The sequence below is a fragment of the Dromaius novaehollandiae genome, chromosome 12 (assembly GCF_036370855.1).
Source record: "Dromaius novaehollandiae isolate bDroNov1 chromosome 12, bDroNov1.hap1, whole genome shotgun sequence".
In the NCBI taxonomy this organism is placed as follows: Eukaryota; Metazoa; Chordata; class Aves; order Casuariiformes; family Dromaiidae; genus Dromaius; species Dromaius novaehollandiae.
The window spans coordinates 11,497,225-11,509,997 of record NC_088109.1 but is presented as its reverse complement, the minus strand read 5'-3'; the positions used below and the strand labels follow the sequence as shown (position 1 = coordinate 11,509,997).

The 12,773-nt window shown below is 38.0% G+C and overlaps 1 protein-coding gene across 2 annotated transcripts in view; it reads left to right on the top strand.

The window, feature by feature from the left end:
- The window catches only part of ERC2 (ELKS/RAB6-interacting/CAST family member 2), a 492,995-nt gene that overhangs the window by 184,124 nt on the left and 296,098 nt on the right, over nt 1-12,773 (top strand). For both annotated transcript variants that reach the window (XM_064518915.1, XM_064518916.1), the window contains exon 8: nt 12,316-12,483. In XM_064518915.1, coding sequence (XP_064374985.1) covers nt 12,316-12,483 — 168 coding nt within the window. The remainder of the gene's footprint in view (nt 1-12,315; nt 12,484-12,773) is intronic.

Below are 12,773 nucleotides of genomic sequence, written 5' to 3'. Positions count from 1 at the left end.
AATATCTGTGCTGATCTGAGCAGCAGAGGCATCCAGATATAGAGAGTCTCTCGTTACTAATGATAATTACTACACTTAGTAGAGAATACTGAGATTACTTGCTTTCAGCAAAAGGACGGATTTTTTCAGTTTTTAATCCATTCTTGCCACTAGTGTTCTGAAACTATTAGTGTTGAATGAATGAGGATTGTGCCCTAAATTGCAGTTGTAATACATGTTGCTATTCACATCTGCAAGTCCTATAGGTGGGTCTGTTGGAGGAAGGAAGAAGTGATTTGTTCTGATACTTAGCTTTATAAAACTTTAGGTTTTTAGTAGGAGGGTCTGTGTACTAACAACTCTGGTTGAAACCTGTAAATATTGAGGGAATGTCAACTATTGGAGAATCACTGAACTTTGAGTGAAGTTTTTTCCTCAAGAAGAGCTTCTATTATGGGCAAGTCTCACAGCTAGTCAAAATGATACCTGACAACTTCAGAACATTACCACTGGAATACCATATCCCTTATGTTCCATATCCTTTTTGTCCATCTAATGTAGTAAAGTACTACTCTGCTCAGGTAAACATCTTGCCTCATATATGCAAGTATTTCTCACAATCACTCTTCTCTTGGTCAAAGCAAAACCCTGCCCTGCTGATCAGAAGCTGAAGTCGTAAAAATTTAATTGATGCTAAGAGTAATGTTTTATCTTATGCTCGTGGCATGCTAACAGCACGTATGTGATCAGTTACCAGGACTCAACTAACACCCAGTAGCTCAGGGAATGCTGATTATCTCTGAATTATTCTCATGCATCCCAATATTTACAATTCCATCTTAGAGATGCATCAAACCGGCTGTACATGGACTGGACAAGTGATATGTGCGTTACTGTACAACATCTGTGCATTAAGTTAATGCGTGAGGTGCAGTTTATCTAAGCTTATGCAGCAAGATCAGCATGTCATAAATTTTCTGGCTTTCTGTGCACGCACAGATCAACTGTGTGGTGCATTTTTATTAGCTCTATTTCCTGATAATGTCTGACTCATACCCAAGGGCCCTAGATATTAGATATGCCTTCTCTCTTAACCTCCTGGGGAGCAGTTGCTGTGCACTGATGCAGTTCCCCATCATAAAGGAAGTGTGGAGCTTCTGACTGGCCTGGCAAGGGCCGCGGGTAGCATGCTGCTCCCTGCTGAGGGGTCGCAGGATCTCGACAGTTCAGCAGAATTGCCTAGTAATCTTAAATACAAAGGAACTGGGTAATTCTGAGATGGTGCTTATTCACTTAAAACACTTGAGGCCAACTATAAAATAAAATTAGTTAAATCTCAAAAAGCCCTAAATATTCTTTCTATTTTAAATAGCAATAAACAGGGTCACAGTGAGTGGCTGCTGTTTCACAGGAACTCTGGAAGGGCCAGGCAGCCACCAAAGAAGCTTGGAAGTAGCAGTTGTTTTGGGGTGAAAACAAAGGGTTTGTCCTAGATCATGTGCCTTGAAACCCAGAGATAGTGAGAAAGTTCTGCAGTCCAGAAGGGCACAGAGGCCAAAGTTTGGACTGAGGACAAGCGGTGGAGCTAACCAGAGTTGTACCACTTTGCTTGCTGGTACTCGAACAATGCAGATGTCAATGCTGTTGAGAGTTTCGTGGCTTGCTGGGGGAGAGAGGACTTCATTCCTGGCTTTTGTTCAAAGCTTAATCCCTCTAGAGAGGGTGTGCAGAGAAATAGGTTATAGCTTGATCTCTGGAAAAATGGGGGCAGGAGAGATGCAAGTTATATTTAAAGTAAACAGTATTTGTTTACTTACAGGTCATTGCTTTAACCTTCTCCTCTGTTGGTTGCATTCTTATAAATAAATGAATAATATTGCCCACGCTGTCTTATGTCACTGTGTTTACCAGCTGGCTATAGATAAGTCTGGAGATAAATCTGTAGTCAGCCTGAATCCAGCTGGACCTGCTGATGTAGGAATGTAGGATAAACAAGCAGGAGACATAAACTAGCCTTCAAGTCCCAGAACAGGGTGAATCACGAGATTCTTCACTCGAAATGCGTGTGGAATCGGGAGAGAGGTCACGAGTACAGCTCATCCCTTCAGTTGCAGCAGACTCCTACCTCAGCTGGAGAGAGGTTTACCTTCAGGCAGCTCCTGTGTTTGAATGTTATAATCACTGACTCCAAATATTAAGAAAAAATAAAACTGAAAAAACAGTTCATGTAAGAATTGACTTCCCCCCCCCCCATTTTTAGCATATATAAAGCTAATGGATATTTACTAATGTTTTTATATTATTTTGGAATTATACACAATTTTTTCATGAAGCAATTAAATGTATTGGCATGACTTTAAAAAAGAACATTGTGACACTTTAACTCAGTTTCTATTAATCTGTTTAAGAATAATAAAATTTAAATGTTATTGGAGACAATTTTCAAAAGTTTAAAGCTACCAAGATTGATAGTTTTGAAAATTGGTTTTAAGTATTTTGAATTTATAACTGTCATTATGTTGCTAAATAACATTGACTCTGGAATGACTTACATCCTTCTGCAGTAATTCAAAAATATTATGACAGCTATAGTTTTATAGTGAGCATAAAAATCAGTGAGGTAAGTTCAATGAGGTAAGGTTAGTGTTGGAAGTTTTATTAACAAAAACTTTTAAGTATTAGCACATGAGTTACAATTCCCATGTGTTTTCCAAAATTTGCTGGAACTGTTCTGAATATTAAATTCTGAACTTTGGACTAGCTGTTTTAAACTCCCTAATTTTAATGGTAGGAGTAGGCAAAGATACAAGTTTGAACAAAACAGCTGTTAGGCAGTTGGCTGCATTGATCGGCCACACGTGGTCACAATCCTTTGTGGCAAATAACGTTCCATAAAGCATCGATTTCAGACTGCCTGAGGGGACCATTTTTACCTTGGCTGCAGTTTCCATTTCAGCTAAGACCTTTTCTAGTGCTGTTTGACCACTCTGAGTTACCACTCTTCTGTTTTACAGGAGAGCATCATCTGGAGTAGTGAAAAAAAGAATGAAGGCGGAATCAAGACTGATTAGTAGAGGAGGTGGCTAGGTTGGCTGTTGGCAGGGAGGCTGGGAGCTGTAGATAAAAAAAAAAAAAAAAAAAAAAAAAAAAAAATCGAGGTGCTGCCTTTCAAGAAATACGTAAAGGAGAGGAAGTGCATTCGATCGATTATGCTATCAAGGGATTCTCCCTTCCTTGCACAGAAGGATTGAAAGAGTTTGTGATAGTGATTCTGTGAGGGAAATGTTATGATTTTTTTTCCTTGATGTGAACAGCCAACATTGTCTGGCATTTATCAACCACGTTCTGATCTTGCTCGGTCTCTCTTCTGTTCGGCTAGGATGTACATATCTGCTTTAAAAGCTTCCCCTTTTGCCAGTTCTTAAATGTCGGAGTAGTAAAAAGAGGACAATAAAATAGATTATCCCTTAAAGTACGTAAAGCCTGTTAACTATCAGCTCTATAATAACATAATTTTCTGAATTAAAATTCAGACTGGAAAAATCATAATACCCAGAGTAACAGGAGGGAGAAGGTTGTCATTAAAGCAATGGTTGAAAGTGGAGTTTTCCTCTAATTAAGGAAAGAGCTAGCTAACTCGCTAAAGTTTCCATTTGGGACAAGAATGTAGTAAGCATATGCCCATTTTGATTTCCCTTATACTTCCATACTGTAGAAATATTAATTGTACCAAATTCAAGTGTCTGCGGTTTCAACTTAGGCCAAGTCCTGCCTTGAATTTGTACCTGGTCTGATTTTTTTGAGAGAAATGATTATATTGTACTTCAGATTACCAGATACGCCCACTGTTTTGAAAAAAATAAAATGTTTATCGTATCAAACTTAAAAATGTGAAACCAATATGATGAGGGTATAGTTTTCATTTTATTGTTATATCTTAGAATAATATTTTTTGCTAGTTCTGAAATGGAGAATACAGTTTAGACATTTAAAAAATATGACATCATTTTTATATTGGCACCTCAATTCTCATATTTGCAAAAACGCACCTATGAAGATACCCCCTCTGTACTCACAGCTCAGCTCTTGTGTATGTGAAATTGAAACGATGCTTCTTTTTTCATGCTTTAAACCAGTTTTCATAATGGAGACTGAGTAAATTACATTTCCCAGGTATATATGGATATGTAAAGGCAGGCACTATGATCTTGAAGAGAACTTACTCCTCTCCCTGCTCTCCTACTTATTTTTTTTTTTAACTGAAATGATTCCCTTGAAGAATTTCTAATGATACACTAAGGTAACAAGCAGTAGCCCCGAAAAGTGTAAAAAAAAAAAAAACAAAACAAAACAAACAAAAAACAAAAAAACAACCCTGTAGAGGCAGTAAGTGGTCATCAGGAAAGGAGAGGGTGATGATAAGAATGGGCAGACGACCAGCTCGTGGGTACGTGGGTATGGTGGCAAACGCTGACTGCAGCGTCCGCTGGAGCAGAGGTGGGATGAGGAGGGAGATTGCCAATGGGTTACAGTTTGCCTTCTGTTTTGCCCCACTCGCCGGTGCTACAGTATATATAGTGCCTGACTGGTAAATTCCAAATTGCTCCAAACCTTTACTTCAGCAAATATATTTATTTATGGTGGTAAAATAAATAATTCTTAACAGTGAAACACAGTAGTGCTTCTTCACGTTTTACTTCCTCACAGAGCTCCATAACATTAAAAATGCTTTCATAAATGATATATGTAACACGGCATATAAGTTAAACAGTTAACAGTAAGGGACTTCAAGAAATAGACGTCACGACTGGAGCTGGTCATGAGTGGTGAGTGATGACATGAAGATTAATAAAGTTTGACTTTGAATTTGGCAATTTTTGTTGCTTACATGAACTTTTCCTTTCTTTCTAAAGTATAGCCCAATTCTGAAGTTTTACAAAGTGTTGTATATTTCCAGAGCAAGTGACAGAGTTTATCATATGAAATAGTTGAAATAAGTAGTTGCTGAGGAAAAATCAGTTAGACAAAATTAAAAAGCAATTTACTTGGACAGTGATCTTTGAAATGCTTTATGTGTTAGATATCAGATCTGCTTTTGCTTTATTTTTGTGGAAAATGTTGGTGTTCTTTAGATTGCCAAGTTTTACTAGTATATGTACTGCCAAAGCTTGAGAAAAATAAGGACTCTTAAAATTACATAGTGTTGAGTGAAAAGCCAAAGAGAAGGTTTTTGTGCACTAGCAATCCTTATCCTTTCATATATTAAAAAATATATCTGATGCTGTAAAATGAGCCATATGTTATTTCCTTTCAGATTATATTTAAAATGCAGTAGACGTAAAAGGAGCAGTAACAAAATGGCAGACATTTCTCATAGTGTACTGGCATGCTACATTTAGAATACTTCATTGTTTCATTATTTTGGGGATATGTGATTTCATTGTACCATTTTCAGGGAAGATAAAGATAATTTATATTATTGGCAAATCCGTCCTGGCTTTACACAAAGTAGCTTATTTTGCTCCTTGTCTTCCACAAGCCGAGGAGCTGACTTTAACAGCTTTATGATTTTACACCATCTGGAGGTTCAGATTTGACCTACGAAATGATGTCATACATGCGTAGCACCAAGCAGATTCTGTATAGTAAAAGGTTGCATGTAGTTCAGGCTGAGGTAGTTTTGCTTCACATTATGAGAAATGTAAAAGTCTTGCTTCATGATTACTGGAGGCAGAAACAAGAATGTAGAGAAGGGGAAAATGACTGGCATAACCAGTGTTCTTGTAAACCTCCACATTGCATTCCTGTGAATAGAAAATAAATCTGTTCACCTAAGACCACACACAGTATGAGCTGCCTATTCAGTCTCCCAAATTAGTGTTCGCTCAGGGTTCTGCCTCTCTGGGAGAACTCGCATAGAGCACTGATTGCAGAATGGCCCCTTGCTGTGTATGCTGCTTTGGGGGATGATGTGCCTGTTTTATCTAAATGTCTAGGCTTCATCGTGTAGGTGATCTTTTTGCGTTTAAGCACTCTGCTGTATCAGTCTCAAGAAATCTGACCACTGCTTGGGGAGATGTAAGAAAAAGGATATCTACCTGGCAGATGCTTTTTTCTTTCTTCCAGTCACTGGTGTCAGGACATAATCTTTAATTTGAGCTCCACATAAAATAGCTTCTGGGAGGGAAGAATGGAGGTGGTTATGGTCCCTGTACTTGTAAAGAGGAAAGCATGACACAAATTGAAAGTCATGCTATCTATTCTCATTTCTCTGATCTTACAGTTTTTAATTTGAGCTCTCAAATGTACTTGGCTTTGATGATATATAAAAACAAAATGTGTCTGCACAAAGGGGAAAAGAAGGGAAACACCAAATGGGATGCTGTTTTAATAAAAAGTAGAAAAATACATGGTTTTCAAAAGATTGTTTTGAATCTCTGTGCTCCAGACTAAGGCATGGGAAATTACATGGATTTTTGCAGCCTAGGTGTCTTCACAAATTCAAAACATAGGCTGCTGCTATCAGCTCATGTCTTAACCCCCTTTTTCGTATTGGTACTAGGCTTTGTCAGTAACCCAGCTCGCTAGCCTCTCATCGTATTTGAGAAAGGTTTCTATTTCACTAGTTTAGGAAGTGATGACTTTTCCTCCCAACTCAAACTCCAGCTGGATCAAGTACTTGATCAGTAGATCAAGCACTTGCTGATCTGTGGTTCATTGAGAAAGGGCTGGGAAATAAAGTTTAGTCTCTTAAGGCTAACACTGGATTTGCTGTGGCTTGGAAGTGATCTTATGAACTGTTGTGGAAGCGTCAATGTCTCAGACAGCGAACGCGGGGCGTAAGCCCCTCTGACCTCTCTGGGTTAGCAACAAGGGAGACCTGTTTGGCTCTGGAGCAGCCAAAGCCCGCTCTCACCTTCCAGAGAGAGAGGAAGGGTGGTAGGAAACATGGGGGCTGGAACGGGGGACTTGTTGCCTAAGAGCATGGCTGGGCGTGCTGTGTTCCTTCCTTCCCGACACTCGCGCTGTCCCTGCCTGCAGCGGTGCTGCTGCGGAAGGGACTCCTTGGGCACTTCAGACCTTTCAGAACACTTCTGCGGTGCAGCTCAGGCAGTGCCTCAGTCATACTGTTAAGCTTTTGTTTGAAGTTCTCAAGGCCAGAAATTCTTAAATGAAAACTGAGTCTCATAGTAATGTCGGTCTCTTGTGGAAGCCAAAATTCTAGGCACAAATTATATTACTTATATCTAAATGTATTCAGATCTTAGTCCTGTGTGCAGCTTTCTTCAGAAGAATGTAGTTCTGCTTTAAGGATGTGTGTTATCATTATTAAATGTAAAAAATTATCGTGGACCTGAAAGAATTGATATAAAGTGTAACTATTCATAGGAATGTGTCTGGAGTAAGCTATTTATGCCTTTTAACAAGAAAACAATCCCTTTCTACCTTTAGATTCAGTCTGAACAATAATTCTGAAAGACTAGGTATCTGACACTCGGTGGCACAGCCAAAGGCATAAGCCTTGTGCTAGCCTAAAGGCTTTTGTGTGCCTGGTCTGACAACTAACCAGTAAAAGGAAAGACAGGTTCTGGGTCTGCTGTGGAGCAGGGTTTTACAGTGTTCTAAGTGTCTGTCTTCTCTATATGGAAGAAAACTACCATGCATGGTCTCTTGTCCCTCTTGGTGGAATTTGCATCTATTCCTTTAGGCAATAGAGATAACGTATAAGTCACTTTGTGTTCCCGTTTATTTTCTTCCATGGATTTGTAGCCCACCTTTGGGAAATGTTGTTTTTTATTACTGAGTAGGAGAGCGGACTAGTGGTGGAAGGAGATGCTTCTGGGTCCAGTCGCGCGGTGCTCTGTAACTGCTGTGTGAGGGCAGGGCCGGGGCTGAGAAACTGGTGTGGACTGGGCTCTGCTTCCCTTCCCCGCATGGAGGTTTTCATTCACAGACGTGGACTTCAGAGCCCCCTCCTCTTCCTCTCACCCCTCCTTGTTTTCCCTGCAAGTTTTAATGCCCCAAATCCCCATCCCTGAGTTGAATTTAGTGGGCAGTGGTGAAGAGAGGTGTGGAAAGAAATTTGCGAGGAAGAGTGAGAACTGTCTGCTCAGCTGTTAGGGTGGGGAATGGATGGATAGAGAAGAGAAGACTGTTGATGCAAACTGCAGCTCAGATGGGTTCAGCCAAGCAGAACTGTATCTAGCAACTGTGTAGGCTACCGTGTTTCTCAGTCACTAGGGAACAGTATCACTGCGGTGTTTGTCAGGGGTTCTTCAACTCTAAAACTTCTGGTTAGTGGCATCTGGAAGATCAGACTTTGTGCCTTAAATGATGAAGAACACCTCTGGAGCTCCTGCTGCAGTGTTATGACCACCTTCTCAGCTGCTGCTTAAGGGCCAACAGAACTTTTTGTGATGTGACTTAAGGGATTGCTTAAGGATGTGCAGCAAATAAGTGAATAACTACAAAGATCTGCTGATAAGTTTCAGATGAGATCCTTGTTTATTCAAAGAGGTCTGAAAGTTTTCTGCTTCTACCATTTTTTCAAGAGTTAAAAGATCATTGAATTTTGCCCTGCACACTGTGTACCAGCTGCAATAACCTATTACTTTAATACTGTGAAAATTTTAAAAATAAATCCAATGGAACATAAATCTTTTTTCCAGTGTATAGAAAAGCAGTGAGCCATTTTAAGAGCAGGAAGAACATGCATTTTGAGATTCAATAGATCATCTAAATTGGTCCCAAACCAACTTTTAAAATGGCATTGCAAAGACTTGTGCTCAGAATAAACTTAGCATTACAAAACTCAGAATATAAATAAAAATAATTCAGATTCTGCTGATCGGTTTGTACTTTAATAATGTTCTGATTAACTAGAAAAAATTAGATTGCTTAACACACATGGCCTTTTCTGACTACTCCAACTGCACTACTTAAAAATGCTAAACTAACATTCATGTCCTTTAACTTACTTCCTTCTAGCTTTTTATTATGAATGAGCTTTGTGAATTTTCAGGTAATGTCAACTTTAAAACCTACTTCTTCATTTTCTGTCATTTTTATGTTTGAAATTTGAATTAGTGAATCTAAAATTTCTCACTTGTCTGACTTCCTGCAACTAACTCCCTGCTAGATGGAGAATTATTTTAGATTGCCACATCATATATTTTCAGTCTCAGCCTTGTCTTCTCAATGGCATACCTGCAGCCAAAACAAGCCTGTGTGGATCCACTTAACGTGAACACCTCCTGGTTTCAGAGCGGTAGAGGAATACAGCATCAGACAAGTGGTCTCTGTTCGAGGAGACCTGTCTTTGGAATAACAAATGGTTGTGGTGTTTTTAATCAAAGTTCTCTACCTTGCGTGATGTGATAATGTCATTCTAAGGGCTGATTACTTTGCTTTGAATTTTTCCATTCTCACACTGACTCTATATGCTTTCTGTGCTACATGGTGCCCTTCTTTCTTTGCGTGGAAAGTGCAACTGTGGTAGTAGGTGTGTAACAGTATTTTTAGTATCTCCTCTCCTGGACTGTAAGTTATGATTTGTTAACCAGCCTTCTGGAAAACTGAAATATTTGACTAAGAATAAACTCTGATTTCTGTAACCCAGGCTTGACTTTGGGAGTTTGAGGGTGCACAAAGAATGCAGAATTGGATCCGTAAAGCTTAGCACTAACAATGGCTTGGGTTTGTTCTCTTGTGGTGCTTAAAAGTGAAAATTTCTGAAGAAGAGCTCTTGAAAGGGCTTGTATGAGGGGATCAAATTGCATGTGCCACTAAATTATGCTATTTTTTTCATGGTTATAACATTTTTCTATTGATTATTTTACTTAGAAATTTGTTTTCAATAATGAGGCTTACATAAAAAAATCTCTTTTAGTATTTAAAAGCTTCTTACATGATGAAATCTGTTTTTTGCCCCAAATTTCCCCACTCGTGTTCTCAGCTCTGTTGCTGATGTGCAGCTCAGTGATTCATTTGTAACTGCATTTCTGAATGGTATGTGCATGTAGGGATGATCTGGTTGAAGTGCTCATTGAAGGGACTGATAAATGTAAGGTGCAACTCTTGTAGTACTGATGGTTAAACCTAAATATATTCTTCATGTTATTCTGTTGAACTGGGATCTCTGGGTTTTTTTGACTACAAAGGTATTAATAGTAGAATTATGTGATGGGTTATCCTTTCTTTGGCATTTGCTTAGTGAATTTTTTTTTCACCATAACAGCATATTTTGAGTTAGACATAGAAATTGATATATGTTTTGAACTAAAGAGAGATATATTCCAATTCAGTTTAATTTCTGAGTTTTTTCCTTTAGTTTTGTTTTGTCTGTGCAACTTAGCCCACTCTTCCACGTAAATGTTTTCCACAAATAATGTGCTACTCTTGCTCTATTTGTGAAATGTATAACTTTTCATTTTGCAAAACATAAAGGTCAGCATAGATTACATGCATCGTATTTTGGACCCCCTACATTCTACAGTCAATCTAAGTTTGGATCTCTTGATTTTTAAACAATTACAGTGTTGATTTCTACTTGTCTTGTTATTCTATACTATAGAAGAGGCAGCAGCTTTAAAGCTTACGAGAGTTCATTTTCCACCTGTCCTTTCTCTTGCAATTTTATCTTAAGGTTTCACTTCCACTTCACCATCACATCATTATAAGAGCACTTAAGTATCTGCTTTGCCGGGATGGAATTCCATTATTACATTTTAATTTAAGGAAGCTATGAAAAAAAATCTCTGAATACCTTTTTGAAGCTGCTAACAGTGGTAATAAAGTTTTTGAAGATTGTCTCAGTGCGCATCTTAACACTGACTGCTTCCTCTTGTCTTCACTGTTGAGTGGGATAACACCTTTTCCATTCAGACTCATTTATTACCCTATGTGGAGAGGTAGCACTCAAACTGACACTTAGGATTTGCAGTTGTGAGGTAGGATTGTTAAATCAACTTGAAAAAATTACACTTTGTTGTCTTGCTCTTTCTTTCTTTCCTCTTTGTGACATTTATTGTGTTTCTTCCTGGAATCATGTATATTTGTCTACTGCTGTGGCCTTCTCTGTCTTTTCATACTGTTCTTACTTTCCTGTTTCTTGATCATACTCTTCAAAGAGCCAGTTCCTGCTTTTCCATTTCCTTGAACAAGTACCTGGTCATTTAGATTTTACCTCTTCTTGCTCCTTTGTTCCTTGTTTCACCAAATGTGAAACATTTTTCCATCAATCTCTTTTCTGATAATGCTGTTTTTGCTACTGTCCCTGAAAGTGGCTGGTGCTTTCTCCACCACCTGCTTATTTGTAATGGAGGAGAGTCAGCTGTTTTTCCTCCTTACTTCCAAACTTTTACAAGTACCCAAGATTTTAATTACAATTAGCAGTAGAGCTAGAAACAGCTGCATACAAATAGTAACCAGCATCAAGTGACCTGCAGATTTTCTCCAGGCCACCATCAAGTATTCTCCTGATAATAATTTGAGAACTGTTGAAATTGTGTGAAGAGAACAATAAAAATGCATTATTGAGCATTTATATAGCAAGAAATGAGAAAATGAGGTACATACACTCTCTGGATGCTTTGAATGCTTGCTCAACGTCTGATTTTTTTGGAAGGAATTTTGTAGGGTTTATTTTCTAAAGGGAAAAGGCAGTTAGGTAATGCATAATGACTTTGTTAGGTGTTTCTTTACTAAGAATGGTGGAGAAGGTGCTTCTGCCTAGGAAAACCCTTGGAAATATCCCTTGTTTTATCTGACAAGAAATTGTGCTTACTGTAGAAAGGATAAGGTGGCCCACTCATTCATTAAACACTTACAAGATGCGTGTTGGAGAAAAGTGAAGACCCTTATCATTTCCCTATTTGCTGTGCATCTTTCTTAAATAATTTAGTTTCCAGTTTACTGGCCTGTGTCCACATCTGTGTGGTGACTGTAGTACCTAGTTGTGCACTACATGGCTTTAATAGTTAAACTAAATACAGGATATAGAATACTGTTTTCAGTGAATTATATATTTAGTAAGTCAAGATGATTTCGGTTTAATCATTTACGTATATGTCAAGTTAGGGCTGTTTTAATGTTGTATTTCAAGTTTTGACTGTTCTACTCTTTCTATTAATGCTTTAGGGCTAAAAGTGCTTTCATTTTTTATTACATTTTTAAAAAGAAAGGAATCTCATTGAGCAGAGAAAAAGCTTAGAAAATCTCTATACAAAAGAAATAAAAAATTTCTTAAGTGACAAAAATCAGAGAGTTAGATGAAATAGCTAAAATGTGCTATTCATCTTTACTAAGACCAAAATATGTTTGTTTTACTTACTCCAGGTTGATGCCTTGAGGTTACGATTGGAAGAAAAAGAAACCTTTCTCAATAAAAAAACAAAACAACTTCAAGACCTCACAGAAGAGAAAGGAACCCTGGCTGGAGAGATTCGAGATATGAAGGATATGTTGGAAGTAAAAGAAAGAAAAATTAATGTCCTTCAGAAAAAGGTAAAATCACTGATGAACAGATATGTTGTAAAACTTCTGAGGCACATATAAAGAGAATATATTTATTTCTTAGAATGTATTACTTTTAAAATATTAAAAAAAAAAACAAAACAGGGAGTCAGTCTATAGGTGGTGTCCCCCCTCCCATAGCGCAACTAGAATGAGCTACCTGTTCTCTTTAATCTTATTCTGTAGTCTCTTTTTGAGTATTTGTCTTGTTAGTAACGCTGATGATGTAGAAAACAACAAACTTTTAGCCTTTTATTTATCCTGTGCTGAATGTTAACTAA